This window comes from Pteronotus mesoamericanus, unplaced genomic scaffold (genome assembly GCF_021234165.1).
Source record: "Pteronotus mesoamericanus isolate MK-2021 breed Mesoamerican mustached bat unplaced genomic scaffold, CSHL_Meso_final contig_43, whole genome shotgun sequence".
Taxonomy (NCBI): domain Eukaryota; kingdom Metazoa; phylum Chordata; class Mammalia; order Chiroptera; family Mormoopidae; genus Pteronotus; species Pteronotus mesoamericanus.
Genome location: NW_026555161.1, coordinates 57,800 through 74,818, shown reverse-complemented (window position 1 = coordinate 74,818; position 17,019 = coordinate 57,800). Strand labels below are relative to the sequence as shown.

The window sequence follows — 17,019 nt, the reverse complement described above, 5'->3', positions numbered from 1 at the left end:
ATGAAATGACATTGACTGAAACAACATTATTAGAGAATCTACTGGAGTACATTCAGTGTAAGTACATTCAATATAAAAAACAAGGTAATTTTAGCCCACATACTTTATAAACTTTAATTTTTGCTGCTGTTGTTTTTAAACCATGTAAAAGTCAAATTAATAATAGGTATTATGAGCATTTAGAACAAACTGTGCTGAAGAAGGAGTTTAAATTTCAAATGAAGCATAGAAATCAAGATAAGAACTGAAATGTATGCCTGGGATTTTGTGACACAGGTGAATGACACTTTGGCAAGAGCAATTCCAGTAGAGTGCCAGGAACCTGAGACTGCGTGGTAGTTTGGTTAGTGCGAGGTAAAGGGCTGGAGGCAGGGACTGTAGATTATGCATCCATCCATTCATCATTCTTTCATTGTTACTTCATTAAAATGTTTGAGGGAATGTTCTGTTTTTGTTTTTGCTTTGTTTTTTCCTGGCAGTAAATGAAAACTTTTGATTGTGAAGGAATTAGGGCACATCAGGAGAGGAATTGCTTTTAAGATAGCAAAGACTTAAGAATGTTTAATGTTGATGGAGAGTCAATGAGAGAAATGAAGAGTTTGGAAATATGGGAAGAAAGACATTAAGAAGGTACACAGGCAGGTAAACCAATTAACCTTGTATAAAGAGTCCTTCCATTGTAACTGTGTGGTTTCTCCCTCACTTTGTCCCTGAATTATACAAACTGATAAAATGTAATTCACGAAAAGGAAATCCAGGCATTTAGGAAGGGAACCAGATGCTGGATAGCCACGGAACTATGAACATCGCTCTTGCAGTAGGCCCTGCTACGTCTCCATTTTTTTTTTTTTTTGTCTCTTTGTTTTCTCCAGCCTATCAATCTAAACACAGTTTTCTGATTCTTCACTTCATTTTATTTCTAGATCTCAGTACCTGTTACTCATAACTTTCTGAAGATTACTAATTCTTATGTAATAATATTAAAAAATCATTACTGACTTCTTTGTGCTCCTATAGTACTTACTCTGTGTGTATATTTATAATAATTTGTCCCTTGCATTTTGTCTTCTTCTTCCCCACATGAGACTTTAAACTCCCTGAGAACTCTCTTATACATTCTTATATATTCCAGTAAATAAAACAGTACTTGCTATACAATAGACACTCAGTATATATTTGACAATTATAGTATATACTAAGAATATATACTCTCAGAATAATAAAATGGTTGCAATAAAACAGTAAAAATAAGTAACATTTATGAGTGCTAAGTGTCAGTCACCATTGTTCCTCTGTGTCAACCAACTGAATCTTCACAGCAATCTTTGAAATATCTTATATTCTTATATTCTTTTTACCATTTCATTTATAAGAAAACTGACACATAGAGGGGTTAAGAAACTTTCCAAAGGTAACACAGTGAATAAATATTAGAGCCAGGATTTGAACCAGACCCAGTGTTCATGCTACTACACTACACAGTATTTCATCCATGTTTTGTAGACTAGCAACCACAAAATGACCAGATGTACAAGGAAAGCTATGTAAAAAACTATGTAGAAAAAATTCCATGTAGACAAACTTGAAAGATATACATAATAACAGTAATTAATAATTATAATACATATATGTAGTAGAATTTGTGATTTTCTCTACTTTCCAATATTTATGTAATAGTATATTATATTTTCATAGTATTCTTATAAGAGTAAAAATATTTTAAAGGCAGAAATATAGGGAAAACCCAACATTTGTAACACTAACTTAGCAAAATGGATTCATCCTACAAACACCAAATTAAATCACAGTGTTTAATGGATGTTCAAGTTTTTTTCTAGAAGCCAGAACTAATAAGTGAGGCAGGGATAAATTCTAGGATGAAATAGTATGCACTGATGATGAGAGGAAATATCTTAAACCTGTAACTTAAAGGCTATAAAATACCTGCTCTGTAATTTCTTACCAAATGATACTCCATGATCTTTCAATTGTTGGTCATGTTTCTTCGATAAATTGTAGATACTTGTTGCATAGTTTTTCAAAGCTTTTGCATAGTCTTGAATATTGAAAGGAATGATTTGAGAGTCTGCAAGCTCATAGACCAGTGCCCCTCGTAACTGAGCCACAGAAAGCTGTTTTTTAAATGTGGGGTCATAAAAATTTTCTACCAATTCAAATGTCTCATAAATCGTATGGTATAATGGGTAGCTGCTGTACTTATCTGTTTTCTAAAGAAAAGGTAGGGGTATAGGAGAGAAACCAAGGACAAACATTACATATTCAAATTATAGTATTTTATATAATCATAAAATAATTGCAGAAAAAATACAACCATATGGTACCATAAATTTTATCACAGTGAAGAAAAATATGTAAGATCTAATTAACTAAAACATTACAACCAAATGTTCAATGATTTAAAATTTTACCTTTCATTTTATAATTCATGTAATCTTTCAGAATACTGCTTCTTGAAAATTCTTATTGTGTTTCTAATGATTAAAACTGAGTTCATACTCCAATTGCAGAGAAGCACAACTTAAAATTATCAAATGACTGGGAATGAAAGGTTCTGGGCAGCTAAGTATCTGTATTTAAGCACTTTCCCTGTCTCCCCAGACAGTGCCTAACCAAATGCCATTTAACCTGTATCACAATATTAAGTACTGCCATTATAAAAACATAAATTATCACATGGTGGTTTCCTATATAAATATTTTTTTTTACCTTTCTTTACATTGCTATTCTCACAGCTTTTATTATAACTAAAGTGAATCCTTGTATCAGTCTCACTCCTTCTATTATTGTTTTTTTTAAAGATTTTATTTATTTCTAGAGAGAGAGGAAGGGAGGGAATAAAAGAGGGAGAGAAACATCAATGTAGGCTTGCCTCTTACTTGCCCCCAACTTGGGACCTGGCCTGCAACTCAGGCATGTGCCCTGACTGGGAATCGAACCAGAGACCCTTTGGTGCGCAGGCCAGCACTCAATCCACTGAGCCACACCAGCCAGGGCTATCATTGTTTTTAATATGCATTGTCTTAGAAACTAGATAACTTTGTTGAGAATGGTGATAGAGTATAAATGTGAACAGGCATTGAAAGAGGTAATGTGAAGCTCTGGCTAGTGTGGCTCAGTGGATTGAGTGCTGGCCTGTTAATCAAAGGGTCACTGGTTCAATGCCCAGGCAGGGCACATGCCTATGCTGCAGGCCAGGTCCCCAATAAGAGGTGTGCAAGAGGCAACCACACATTGATGTTTCTCTCCCCATTCTCCCTCCCTTCCCCTCTATCTAAAAATAAATAAATAAAATATTTTTAAAAAAAGAAAGAGGTAATGTGCATCATTTATGTATTAAGTGTGAGTATTAGTATACAAATATATGCATTTATTTTGGGTTATTCTAGAGAGATTTTTGCTTGCTTTGTTCTGAGTTGTATTCTGGCTAGTCACATTTGCAAAGGCTATGTATGTGTATTCTATACAAACAAGATGTTCTTATATTGCAATGATTCGAAAACTACTGAATCGGACAAAAAGTCCATATGTATTTTTTTCTATAAAATAAGACACATTTTTCACCTTCAGCAATAACTTTATGAATTTGGATATTTTGAGTATGTTGGCTATCTCCCTCATGATATAACATTGTTTTCGATGTCTCAATTTGATTGCTGTCAATTTCAACTGGTCTACCTGACCACGGAACATCGTCCAGCTAGAAACCCCCATCAGGAAACTTCTCAAACCACTTTTGACACGTTTGATCAGTCACAGCACTTCTCCATACTCTACACAAATCACTTTTTGCATTTCAGTTGTTTTTACCTTCCTTGAAATAATAAAGCAAAACATGCCAAAAGTGTTGTGTATCTTCTTCCATCTTCATTATTAAAATGGCTACACAAAAATTCACCAATTCTAATGTTTTTTTTTAAATGCACTCTGATATGACAGCTGTCACAATACAATCTAACAAAATTGTTTCAAATGCAGCTAAAGATAACTAATTGCTACTAGAGCCACCTTATAGGAAAAAAACCCCAAAATTTTGGCCAACCCAATATTAAAATATAAAACAAATCTGTTTGATTTATAACATAGGCAAGCAAACAAGGTATTGTTGGCATATCCAAGTACTTAACAATAAAATAATCTTAGCCTAGCATTCCCTGTAGCCAAAATATGTTCTCCACCTGCATATTTTCTCTGGGACAAGTACACCAAAGCCTGTAAGACCAGAATAATGAGATTTCCCAACAAAGCCTATGTCAGAGCTAAGTCCTCGACATTATTCTGTCAACTACCACTTCATTGAATAACCCTGGCAGTAGAAAGTCACAAAAGAACACAAATTACTATCTAGTCCATCTATGAAGGGACATGAAGTCTGTCTCTATCCCTGAAACATCCACCTTTGCCTGTACCGAACAATTAAATGATAGAATTCTTACAAAAGAGTGTGGATGAGGTACGATGTACCCCCCAAAATAAAATGGCTTACCTTATTCTTGGTGTAGCGGGCTCTGCCAGAAGCAATCCCAAGTCTCTGAAAATAAGCTTCGAAATCACTTCCAGATCCCAACTTGTTGATTCTAGATGTAGAATATAAATAAACACATACATACACACACAGAGGCATAAATAAACAATACAAAGTTAAATGGGACAGTGAACCCCGTCCTAAGAATAGCAAGGAATTTCATGGCACATTTAAAGGAATTAGGAAAACATACACCACCTCCAAGAGACTTTTGTGTCATCTGCTGGATATTGGTGTGATAAACCTGTAGGTAAATCTATATTGACTGCAACTAGTTTGGCAGTGCCACCAAAAACGGCAGCCTAGTGACTATGATGTCTCTCATATTTTCTGCATTTGTGGTATTTGTGTAGAGAGGAACACAAATAAGATATGGTATCTGCTCTCAGAGAATTAAGAAAATTGCCATGAGAAAGTCTATATTTAAGATTATGAAGAAGCTAAATGTTCCTTATTTCAAAAATAAGTCTAATTACAATATATTTCTTTGCATATAATTAAGAAACCACTATATACATATAAACTACAGAATAATATAATGACATGGAAAATTTTTCGTATTATAACGATAAGTCAGTAAAGCAGAACATAAATTTACATATACATGAAGAACATAGTTATATACTTCTAAACTATGGGATTTTTTTTTTTTTGAGACTGAAACCTTGGATGCTTTTAAACTTTCACAGACTTACCTGGAATATGGAATGAAGCTGTAAACTACTACCATCATCAGCTGCTTTTAGAAATAGTAGTGCAGTAGAAAACAAATATAAAATGAATTCAGGAAAGCTACTGTTGTGTAAATGACATGAACTAAAAAAAATAAATTAATTCTTAAAATCCAAATTGACCGACAGGCAAAGGCACAATCTGGCAGTTACTGACAGTGCCCATTAATAAATTTAGAAGCAAATAATCCATCCTTTGTTTTTTACTTCATCATTATAATTTGATGCATCATTATTGCATCAAATAATTTGTTATATTATTTATTAAGGCATTAGTACATATCTGAATAAAATTTTATTCAAGACTGCAAAATAATGCCTACTAATGCGGCAAAATAATTTTGACTAAAATTTTGTAAAACTAGATCTATCTGCTCTATTGTGGGTTGTTGAAAGATGTGGTTGTTCTGCTGATCGGCACATCAAGGATGGCACAAAGGGATCCTTTAGGATTATCTTTCGTTGATGACAGACCTGAGAACTACATGCCTGGAGCAACACAGGGTAAAGGGGACTTCATAATTTAACCTGTGGTAGAAAATATACAAACAAGTAATTTACCTAGGAAGGTTTTTATTTTCAGATGAAGGGTCCTTTTCCAACCAGCTCTCATAAAGAGATTTACTCTCAAAACCATCATCTGGGCTAGAGATCTGGAAAGATAAATCAAATATTGGGAATTAGAGGCAGAGGCCACTAAATTTATGCCAACATAAAACCACATGTCAGTTAATACCAATTTCTATATACATGTCGATGTGGAAAAGTATGCTTTTGTAAATAGGAAGAAAAATATCCAGCCCAAATTTCTGTTGGTTTATGATGCCTGCCTACTGGTAGTTTTGCCAGATACCTAGGATAAAATGTCCTTCTTATTTTAGTAAATTCAAAAATGGACCTAAGGAAGACCCTACTTATGCAACTCAGAAGGCATTATATAACCTTTGGTGTATTGCTTTAAACCCTAGTTTTCTCACCTGTGGAAATGGGGAGAATGGGACCCATCTCAACCTAAGCATCACCTTCTCTGGTACCTTCTCTGGTACCTTCTCTGACCTTTACAGAGCTGGTTATCCCTTGCTCACCACGTAAGAGGCCTTCAGGTACAGTTGGCACTCCACAGAGGCCGCCCTTCCCTGCTACCATGTTGCAGCTGCAGGGATATTTTGCTCATTTCCAGCCCACTGACTGGGTTCTCCTCTCGACTTGGCTCCTGCCAATTTGCAATAGTTGAGATTCTGCTCCAATTCCTACATCCTGCTTGGATCAAATTCCCTACAAAATTCTCCTCATTTTCTAGGATCATGCCATCTCAGTCTAGCACTAACCAGAACTGTGCCCCTTTGTCCTGGACACCCTAATTCTGACCTTTCTGTCTCAGCCATATGCACCATCATAACTGCTGTCCCTCCTCCACTGTATCAAAACCTTGGCCCACTTCTTGCTTCTACCAGGCAGCTGCCCTTCTCTTTTGGCCCAGCCCGCTCTCCTACCTGATCCAACGCTCACATCATCAGCATAATTTGACTGTGCCAACATACATGAGGGGTTGGCAAAACTGTAATATTCAGTTTACAGCAGATTAAAAGAGCCCTTTTTCTACTGAGCTTTGGTATGGCCACACATAGGCATCTGGCTTCGTACAAAGGAGCATAGAACTAGACTTCACCTTTACGGGCCCTGAACTTTTTATTATCCCTGATCTCACCAGCAGGAGCCGGCTCTGTAGGACTCAAAGCATTAATACACATCCTAAGAAGGGTTCTGCCAATACAGATTTTCTGTACAGCTTGCTTTTTAGATGTTTTTGCATGATGTTCCAATAAAAGAATCAAAGGCATAAGCTACGCAGTACTATGAGAATTGTGGCATCATGGAGGACTCTCTTGGGAGTACTAGTTTTTAAAGGCACCAACACTAAGATGGAAAGGACAAGATTAAGGAAGATTGGGAAACAGCACCTACACAAGTGATACCTACACTTCACACTGTCATCGAAGTGATACCTACTTGTCAGAAACATTTCTATAATTAAATTTTATAACATGGAACTATTTAAACTAGTACACAGACAGTAAATGAATACATTATGTAATTTTTAGAGACTCCATACATTAGAGTTTTCAGAGTACTATTTGTATAATAACTAATATTTATAATATTCCTGTATGATAAGCATGTGAAATTATTTCCATTTGCTTTTACACCTGTTACAGTTTAACTTATTCACTACACTGATAGAGTGATTTTTCTAATGAACAAATATCATAATGTACGACCTTATTAAAAATTCATTAGTTTCTCCATCATCAGATTTCTGAACTCCATGGCCTATCTGTCATGCCTCATTTCTTACCATCTTTCCACAAACATTTTGTGTGTAGGTCATACTGAGCTACCTCCAGGCCAGGAAGTATTTTCTTTTATAACTCCATATTTTTCTTGGGAACTATGTCCTCTGTTTAGAATGCCTTCTCCCTTACTTTCACATCCTTCTATTTTGCATCCCAAGTATTTATTATTCTGTAAGCATCCTCTGATGCTTCCCAACTTCCCTGGCTGCCCCAGGATTTTAGGTTTGGTATTCCATAATTACTATCCATTATATATAGTATCCAATATTCCAGTGAACTATAATTCCTCACTTACGGGTCTGTATCCTCTCTAGATTACAAAGTATTTGGATTCAGTAACCTTGTCACTTTATCATTATTGTTGTTAGAGTCTATTTTATAGGCCTGGTAAGTAGTAACCACTCAATAAATACTTGTTGAAGGAATGAATCAGTAGCCAAAGCATTCTTTGAACCAAGGCTTTTCCATCCCAGTTCAGTGTACTTTGTGTGATATCAAAATGCTTCTGCCAGATGAAATGCTATGCCCTCTATATCACAACAATGTACACAATAAGAGCTACTATTAGAACAGAGAAACTAGCAATACTATCTTAATGTCATATAAATTGTAATGTCATATAAATAGTGTATTAGAGATTTTTGTTCAGACTTGTCACCAGTTCAAATATAAGTACCACTAATTAAGAAAAATGAGTGTTATTTATCCATTTAATAGAAAACATTAAGACAGGCCTACTTACATACCTCTTTTGTCAGTTTATACACCAATTGGTAAAGAAGGGGTGTACAGTCAACTCTGAGAGTATAATTGCCTGAAAAATAAATAAAAACATGTATTTTCATACTTTCAAAAGAAATTCCAATCTATACTTAATTCTAACTTTATTTTCTAATTATAAATAATATATAATAGACTTAAATCAAAGGAATCACTCCCTAAGAATTAAAAATAGGGTGGAAGTAGTTCTGCAGGAAGAAAAGGTCTGCAGTACACACGCGGCACAGAAGGTATAGGTGGGCTTTGGCTGCTAACACAGCAGCTCCCATAGTGATCATAAAGGTCATTCTTAATACAGTGTCTCTTAGGAGGAATAAGGCAAAGAAAATGCTAAGCCTGCAGCATTCATTCCTTATTCATTTTATTAGACAGTATATAGCAAGACATTAGACAAAAGCATGTCAGGAGTTAGCAAGCATGCTCTGACATTTATCTAGACATCATCATAATATACAGATGGCCTAGGACACAAATTCCACATGTCAGGTTCAAAAAAAGGTCTAGAGTTTATGTCACTTAAAATTCATTCCAATACAGAAAGTATTTCTGTATGAAACATTCTGTAAAATATTTCTTCAGAAGTATTTTAAACAAATTCTTTTATTCTCTCTATAAGAAGAATGCAGTTAATATTGGAGTTATAAATAAGAATCCAATATGGCAAATGATAAATATTCTGTAAAAAATAGGATCAATAGCTCAGTTATCAATCAAATTTACCTTCTATTGATGAATCTGAGTTGATATAAGCAATGCTTCTCTCCTGGAGTGTTTTTGCGTTCTCCTAAATTTGAAGCAAAGTTGTTACTTAATTCCCAGTATTTACAGTTGTGGGAATATAAATAAAATAAGCCAATTAATTTAGCATAAAAGTGGTCTGCTGATATTTTATGAGTCAAATACCTATGCCTTTAACTGTAGTTTCTGAAAAATTCTGATAACTGATTGTTTGACAACCGCATTAATGGAATTTAAACAAGAAAGAAAAAAATATTATGATGCTGTACTATTGTTTATAGCAACAGTAGGGAGCCTCAGAGAAAAAGTATTTTCAAAGTGTGGTTCCTTGATTCCCTGAACCAGAATATGAAGGGGAAGGCTCCTAGATTCTGAGCCCCACCCCAGATCTACTGAGTAAGAATTGCTGAGAGGTGAGGTTTCTGGCGAAGATGGAGGCGTAGGTAGGTAGACTTCGCTTATTCACACAACTAAAAAGAAGGATAACAACCAGTTTAAAAAACAAAAAATAACTAGAGTTGCCAGGAAATCAAACTGTATGGAAGTCCAGCAACCAAGGAGTTAAAGAAGAAACATTCATCCAGACTGGTAGGTGGGGCGGAGACGGGCAGCCGGGGCAGAGAGGACAGGAGGCAAGGCAGCAGCTGGCGGATGGGCAGTCCCGCATTTGAGTGCAGATAAGCCTGGAGAAACAACTTGGGGATGAGCTAGACCATGCAACCCTGGGTTCCAGCACAGGGAAAGAAAGCCTCAAAACCTCTGGCAGTAAAAGCTTGTGAGGATTGCAGTGGTGGGAGAACCTGTCATTTTCAGAGTAGAGTCCAGGGGAGCGGCCCACAGAGTCCTGGAATGTACACAATCCCACCACCCACGAATCAGCACCAGAAGGGCACAATCCGCTTGTGGGAAGTGAGGGAAGTGATGGAAAGTGGGGTAAGAGGCAAGCAAATGGCATTGTTCCCTCTCTGACCCCTTCTCCACATACAGTGACACAATGTAGCTACGTGGGTAGCCCCGCCCTGGTGAATACCTAAGGCTCTGCCCCATACAACATAACAGGGGCACCAAGAAAAAGAAAAATGGCGCAAATGAAAGAACAGATCAAAACTCCAGGAAAAGAACTAACCAGTGAAGAGATAGCCAGCCTATCAGATGAAGAGTTTAAAACACTAGTAATCAGGGTTCTCACAGAAATGATTGAGTATGGACACAAAATAGAGGAAGAAGTGAGGGCTATACAAAGTGAAATAAAAAATATATACAGGGGACCAACAGTGAAGGGAAGGACATCAGGACTCAAATCAATGACTTGGAATGAAAGGAAGAAATAAACATTCAACTGGAACAGAATGAAGAAACCAGGATTCAAAAAGATGAGGAGAGGACATCTTAGGAACCTCTAGGACAACTTTAAATGTTCCAACATCCAAATCATAGGGCTTTCTGAAGGAGATGAGGAAGAGCAAGAAATCAAGAACTTATTTGAAAAAATAATGGAGAATTTCCCCAATTTGGTGAAGGAAATAGACATATAAGTCCAGGAAACTCAGAGTCCCAAAGATGTTGGACCCAAAGAGGAACACATCAAGACACATCATAATTAAAATGCCAAAGGTAAAAGATAAGGAAAGAATCTTAAAAGCAGCAAAAGAAAAGGACAGTGTTATCTACAAAGGAGTTCCCATAAAACTATCAGTTGATTTCTCAAAAGAAACTTTACATACAAGAAGGAGCTTGAAAGAAATATTCAAAGTCATAAAAAGCGAGGACCTACATCTAAGATTACTCTATCCAGTAAAGCTATTATTTAGAATGGAAGGGCAAATAAAGTGCTTACCCAACAAGGTAAAGGTAAAGGAGTTCATCATCATCAAGCCCATATTATATGAAAAGTTATAAGGACTTTTATAAGAAAAGAAGATCAAAACTATGAACAGTGAAATGACAAAAAACAACTATCAACAATTGAACCTAAAGAAAAACCCCCAACAAAAACAAATATAAACTAAGCAAACAACTAGAACAGGAACAGAATCACAGAAATGGAGATCATAGGGAGAGTTATCAACAGAGAGTGGAAGGGAGAGAATGGGAGAAAAGGTAAAGGGAACAAGAAGCATAACTGGCAGGCACAAAATAGACAGGGGGAGGTTAAGAATAGTATAGGAAATGGAGAAGCCGAAGAACTTATATGTACGACCCATGGACATGAATACATGAATTAAGTGGAGGGAATGCTAGAGGGAAAGAGGGTACAGGTGGAGGGTGATAAAGAGGAGAAAAAGAATGGGACAACTGTAATAGTAAAATCAATAAAATATACTTAAAAATAAGGTGCCTCAGTGCATAGGTAGCACGTCAGTCTCATAAAATATGCTTAAAAAAGTATAATGTAGTAAGAAATAAAAGAAAGAATTGCTGAAAGGCCTGGAAATCTGTATTTTCTAAAAGGTGTGCCTGGCATTCCCTGCATGCACTGAAGTTTTGAGATCCACTGCTATTGGATACCCAAATAAATGCAGCATTTTAAAAGTGAAAAATAAAGAACAAAGAAAAAGAAAATTAAAACACAAATAAAAGTGAAAAATAGAAATTTCATTTTTTAATGAGAAAATATAATGAAAAAACAAAAAGTGAGCAGAGGACAGCAAAACTAGAGGGTAAGAAGGAAGGATGTTAGGACAAACACAAGACTGACTGACTCCTTCATGTGTGCGCACCTGTACGCGCATGCGCACACACACACACACAAGATAGAGAAGGGCTAATGTCACACACAGATGGAAATATGCCGAGAATGCCCTTTAACTCTTTCTAGCTTACTACCTTATTAAGAACATGTTATAATAAAAAACATTTAAAGCTGTGAGAGGTTATGCTACAAACAAGGACTGCCACTTCTCTGCACTTGCCACACAGGCCAGGTGATAATTGCCTCTGCTATACAGAAATGTTAAGTCAGGGTTTCCATTGTAAAAGAATGACATTAGAAATAAGGAAGATTCCTTAATTATTTAAAGGAGTACACTGTTACATATGATGAAAAATCTGGTAGAAAACCAGAAGTGTTGAAACTGCCTTTTAACCCACATGTATTTCATGCAAAGCATATTATTTTGTATCTTAGGTTTCTTTGATCTTTATTTCAAGTGGCTAAAACTATAGAAACAGAAACATGTACTTATATATACATATATTCACATGCAATTACATTATTTCTAAAAGTAAATGAACTTAATGAATAAAATATACTTAATAAAATTTGATTCATCTAAACAATTTCCAAAATGCATACTCATAATACCAATGTAATAATAAAACTTGGCAATATAAATGGAATCAAAAGGATAAGTGATTGCCCTGGCTAGAGTGACTTAGTTGATTGGCTATTATCCAGCAAACAAAAAGGTTGAGGGTTCAATTCCCCATCAGGGTACATGCCTGGGTTGCTGGTTTGGTCCCTGGTGAGGGCATGTACAGAAGGCAACCAGTCAATGTTTCTTTCTCATATTGGTGTTTCTCTTCCTCCCTTTCTCCCACCCGTCCCCTCTCTAAAAATTTTTTTTTTAAAAAGATAAGTGATTGACAGGTAACTCTGTGTGTGATTTTACCTACTTCTATTCTGATTTGATTCATATTATTTTAAAGTAAAGTAAGAGAAAATGAGTCAGAAGGAAAGCATTTTAAGAACGACAGCCAATGTCAAGAAACGTATGACATGTTCAAAACACCTTTATAAAATCGGGACTTATGAAAAGAGTCTGGACTTACAGAGGATGGTGGCAGGAGCATAAGTGCTTATACAGTGCACCTCCTTTTATAAGAACTGTGAGCTTACATTGCACATTTAAGAACTTAAGGGTTACTCAACAGAGAGGCTAAGGGAAAAAGATGAAAGAAGGTGGCCTAGGAGAGACACTTAAGGATAAAGCATTAAGAGCCACTCACAAATGAAAGATGATCATATCTGAAGAAAAAACAAATCTCAGAAATTCTAAAGGCAATTAACTAAAGTAATTCTATTTATAAGATCATCATATACTCAATAATCAGGCACTTTTGTGAATAGTAAAATACAGGTTCCAGCAGAAGTAACACCACTGAGTGTGGTTGGTAGGGTACATGAATATCTCATACTAGATGGACAGCAATTTGAACATTTCACCTAAAATGTCATATGGTGTCCTCGAGTGTGATATTGTTATGTTACAGAATTACATGCTTATGATTTTGTAATAAAAGATTTTTATGTAATAAAAGGGGGCATTATTTGTGCCAGACCCTGTATACATATGGTTGCAATTTTATATGAAATTCATAAATGTGAAATTATAATCGCAGTCATTTTAATAGAACATCTTATGTTTTCTTAGATAGAAGAATTATAAGGAAACTTTAAAAACTTAAAAAGGAAATCCAGGGATCTGTATGAGTTTTCAGATAAGTCAATTCACTTGTCAGAAATAGTCTTAACTATTTTCTGAACTTATAGATTGTAAGAGGTTATTTTGCTTTGCTAAACTAATGTGAAAGCAAAAACAAACTCAAGTTCTTAAATTCTCGAGTCTTTATTAAAATTATATTAGGTAATGGGATCTATTTGTGAACATCCTGAGATATATATATTTGTTCCCTGTTGACCGAGAAAATAATTTTCTTTGTCTTATTTACCTCAGCCCATTCTGTGGAACCCAAAAGTCCAAATTCTTCTGCATCCCAGCTGGCAAAAATGATAGTTCTTCTAGGTCTCCAGCCTGTAATCATTGTTAACATACATAGTTAGGTACACCTGCCTAAAAATAAAGTAAAATTAGTGAGCCACTTCTTGTCATCACCCACCAAAGAAACATTATTTACCTCTACTCATCAGTTTTCCAAAACTCTGAACAATTTCTTGTAAAACAGCAGTCCCAGTGGTTGGGTCAATACCTCCAAACACCCAAGAATCCCGATGGCCTCCAAGAATAACATACCTGTCTGGAAAAGAAGGTGTTCAAAACAACTACAACTGTGAATGCATTAGAAATATTGTAACACGTTTTTAAAATTAACCTTCCTCTTGCTTGAGTTTCCTCCATTAGAAAAAAAAAATCAACACTATAGAGTGTTCTTTTAGAGTAGTACACTTTTTTTTCAAATTTAGTTGTGTCATGTCGCTATAAAGAAATCAACTGTTGAGGGACTTCTGGCTAAGATGGAGGCATAGGTAGGTATGCTTTTCCTCCTCACACAACCAAAAGAAGGACAACAACAAATTTAAAAACAAAAAGTAACCAGAACTGCCAAAAATCAAACCGTATGGAAGTCCGACAACCAAGGAGCTAAAGAAGAAACACTCATCCAGACCAGTAGGAAGGGTAGAGAGGGGCAGCTGTGGTGGACAGGAAGAGTGGCACGGTGGTGGCTGGCAGACAGGCGGTCCCACATTTGTGTGGATAAACCGTGAGGAACAGCTGCGAAGCGAGACAGACCTCACCATCCAGGGTTCCAGGGCAGGAAAAGAAAGCCTCAAACCTCTGGAGGTAAAAACCTGTGGGGGTTGTGGCAGCAAGAGAAACCCAGCCTCACAGGAGAGTCTGCTGGAGAGACCCATGGGGTCCTAGAATGTACACAAACCCACCCACCCAGGAATTAACACTAGAAGAGACTAATTTGCTTGTGGGTGTCAGGGGAAGTGACTGAAAGCTGATGGAGAGCGGAGCAAGAGGCGTTGTTCCCTCTCAGACCCCTCCCCCACATACAGAGTCACAACACAGCGACCTGCAATGCCCTGCCCTAGCGAATACCTAAAGCTCTGTCCCTTGCAACATAACAGGCATGTTGAGACAAAGAAATATGGCCCAAATGAAAGGACAGATCAGAGCTCCAAAAATAGAATGAAGTGATGAACAGATAGCCAACCTATCAGATGCATAGTTCAAAACACTGGTGATCTGAATGCTCACTGAATTGGTTGAGTATGGTTGTAAAATGGAGGAAAAGGTGAAGGCTATGCAAAGTGAAATAAAAAATATATATACAGGGAACCAACAGTGAAGGGAAGGAAACTGGGACTCAAATAAATGATTGGGAGCAGAAGAAAGAGGTAAACATTCAACCAGAACAGAATGAAGAAACATGAATTCAAAAAAATGAGGAGAGGCTTAAGAACCTCTGGGACAACTTTAAACATTCCAATATTCAAATAATAGGCATGCCAGAAGGAGAAGAGGGAGAGCAAGAAATTGAAAATGTATTTGAAAAAATAATGAAGGAGAACTTCCCCAATCTGGCCAAGGAAATAGGCTTCCAGGAGATCAAGGAGGCTCAGAGAGACCCAAAGAAGTTGGACCCAAGGAAGCACACACCAAGGTACATCATAATTATATTACTCAAGATTAAAGATAAGGAGATAATCTTAAAAGCAGTGACAAAAAAGGAGATAGTCACTTACAAAGGAGTTCCCATAAGACCATCAGCTGATTTCTCAAAAGAAACTTTGCAGGCAAGAAGGGGCTGGCAAGAAGTACTCAAAATCATGAAAAACAAGGACTACACCCAAGATTACTCTATCCAGCAAAGTTATCATTTAGAATGGAAGGGCAGATAAAGTGCTTCTCAGATAAGGTAAAGTTAAAAGAGTTCATCATTACCAAGCCCTTCTTATATGAAATGCTAAATGGACTTATCTAAGAAAAAGATCAAAACCTGTGAACAGTAAAATGACAACAAACTCACAACCATCAACAACTGAACCTAAAAAAAACAAAAACAAAAACAAACTAAGCAAACAACTAGAACAGGAATACAATCATAGAAATGGAGATCAGAAGAGAGGGGTAAGGGGAAGAATGGAGGAAAAGGTACATGGAATAAGCAGCATAAATAGTGGGTATAAAATAGTCAGGGGGAGGTTATGAATAATATAGGAAATGGAGAAGCCAAAGAACTTATATGCACAACCCATGGACATGAACTAAGGTGTGGGGGGTCATGCTGGTGGGGAGGGGAGGTGCAGGACGGAAGGGAATAAAGGGCAGAAAAAAAATGGGACAACTATAATAGCATAATCAACAAAATATATATAAATCAACCGTTGAGTAAAATTATCTTATTCTTTTAATGTTAGTAAAAACAAAAGTGTTCTAAAAATTCTCTGACTCACCAGGTTCCACAGATCCTGGGAGAGTTCCAATTACATTGTAAATCCTTGTAATTTTATTGGTGTTATGAATGTGCATTTTAACTTTCCTAGAATTTCAAGGTGAATAAATTACTTCATATACAGCATTATGTCTAACAGCTTTCTTTCAACATTTAATTATGAAAAATCTCAAGAGCACATAAAACTCTAACATAGTTTAATGAATTCTTATATATCTACCACTTAAATTAAATAATTGTTAATATTGTTGAACCATCTGCAAGTAAGTTGAAGATATCATGACATTTTACTTCTAAGTACTTAAGCATGCAGTTTAAAGTAAAAATTTTTTAAACTGTTAATATTTTATGGGGGAGAGTGAGGGAAAAGGGTACAGGGAATAAGAAGCATAATTGGCAGGCATAAAACAGACAGGAAGAGGTTAAGAATAGTATAGGAAATGGAGAAGCCAAAGAACTTACAAGTACGACCCGACCCGTGGACATGAATTAAGGGGGGAATGCTGGAGAGTGGGGGCTGTGCAGGGTGGAGGTGGAGAGAGGTGAGAAAAAAATGGGACAACTCTAATAGCATAATCAATAAAATATACTTAAAAATTTTACTTATTTTTTTTATTGAGATGTGCTTTATTTTTTTTATTGTTCAAATACATTTGTCTCCATTTTCCCGCCACCACTTTCCCCTGCCCCACCCACCCCCACCTCCCACCCTCAATCCTTCCCCACTTTG

At 36.3% G+C, this 17,019-nt stretch overlaps 1 protein-coding gene across 2 annotated transcripts in view; it reads right to left on the bottom strand.

The window, feature by feature from the left end:
* Nucleotides 1–17,019, bottom strand: part of NAALAD2 (N-acetylated alpha-linked acidic dipeptidase 2) — a 55,279-nt gene that overhangs the window by 15,678 nt on the left and 22,582 nt on the right. For both annotated transcript variants that reach the window (XM_054577432.1, XM_054577433.1), the window contains 8 exons: nucleotides 16,291–16,376; nucleotides 14,004–14,123; nucleotides 13,818–13,900; nucleotides 9,129–9,192; nucleotides 8,375–8,442; nucleotides 5,836–5,927; nucleotides 4,505–4,595; nucleotides 1,964–2,228 (listed from right to left, as the gene is read on the bottom strand). In XM_054577432.1, coding sequence (XP_054433407.1) covers nucleotides 1,964–2,228; nucleotides 4,505–4,595; nucleotides 5,836–5,927; nucleotides 8,375–8,442; nucleotides 9,129–9,192; nucleotides 13,818–13,900; nucleotides 14,004–14,123; nucleotides 16,291–16,376 — 869 coding nt within the window. The remainder of the gene's footprint in view (nucleotides 1–1,963; nucleotides 2,229–4,504; nucleotides 4,596–5,835; nucleotides 5,928–8,374; nucleotides 8,443–9,128; nucleotides 9,193–13,817; nucleotides 13,901–14,003; nucleotides 14,124–16,290; nucleotides 16,377–17,019) is intronic.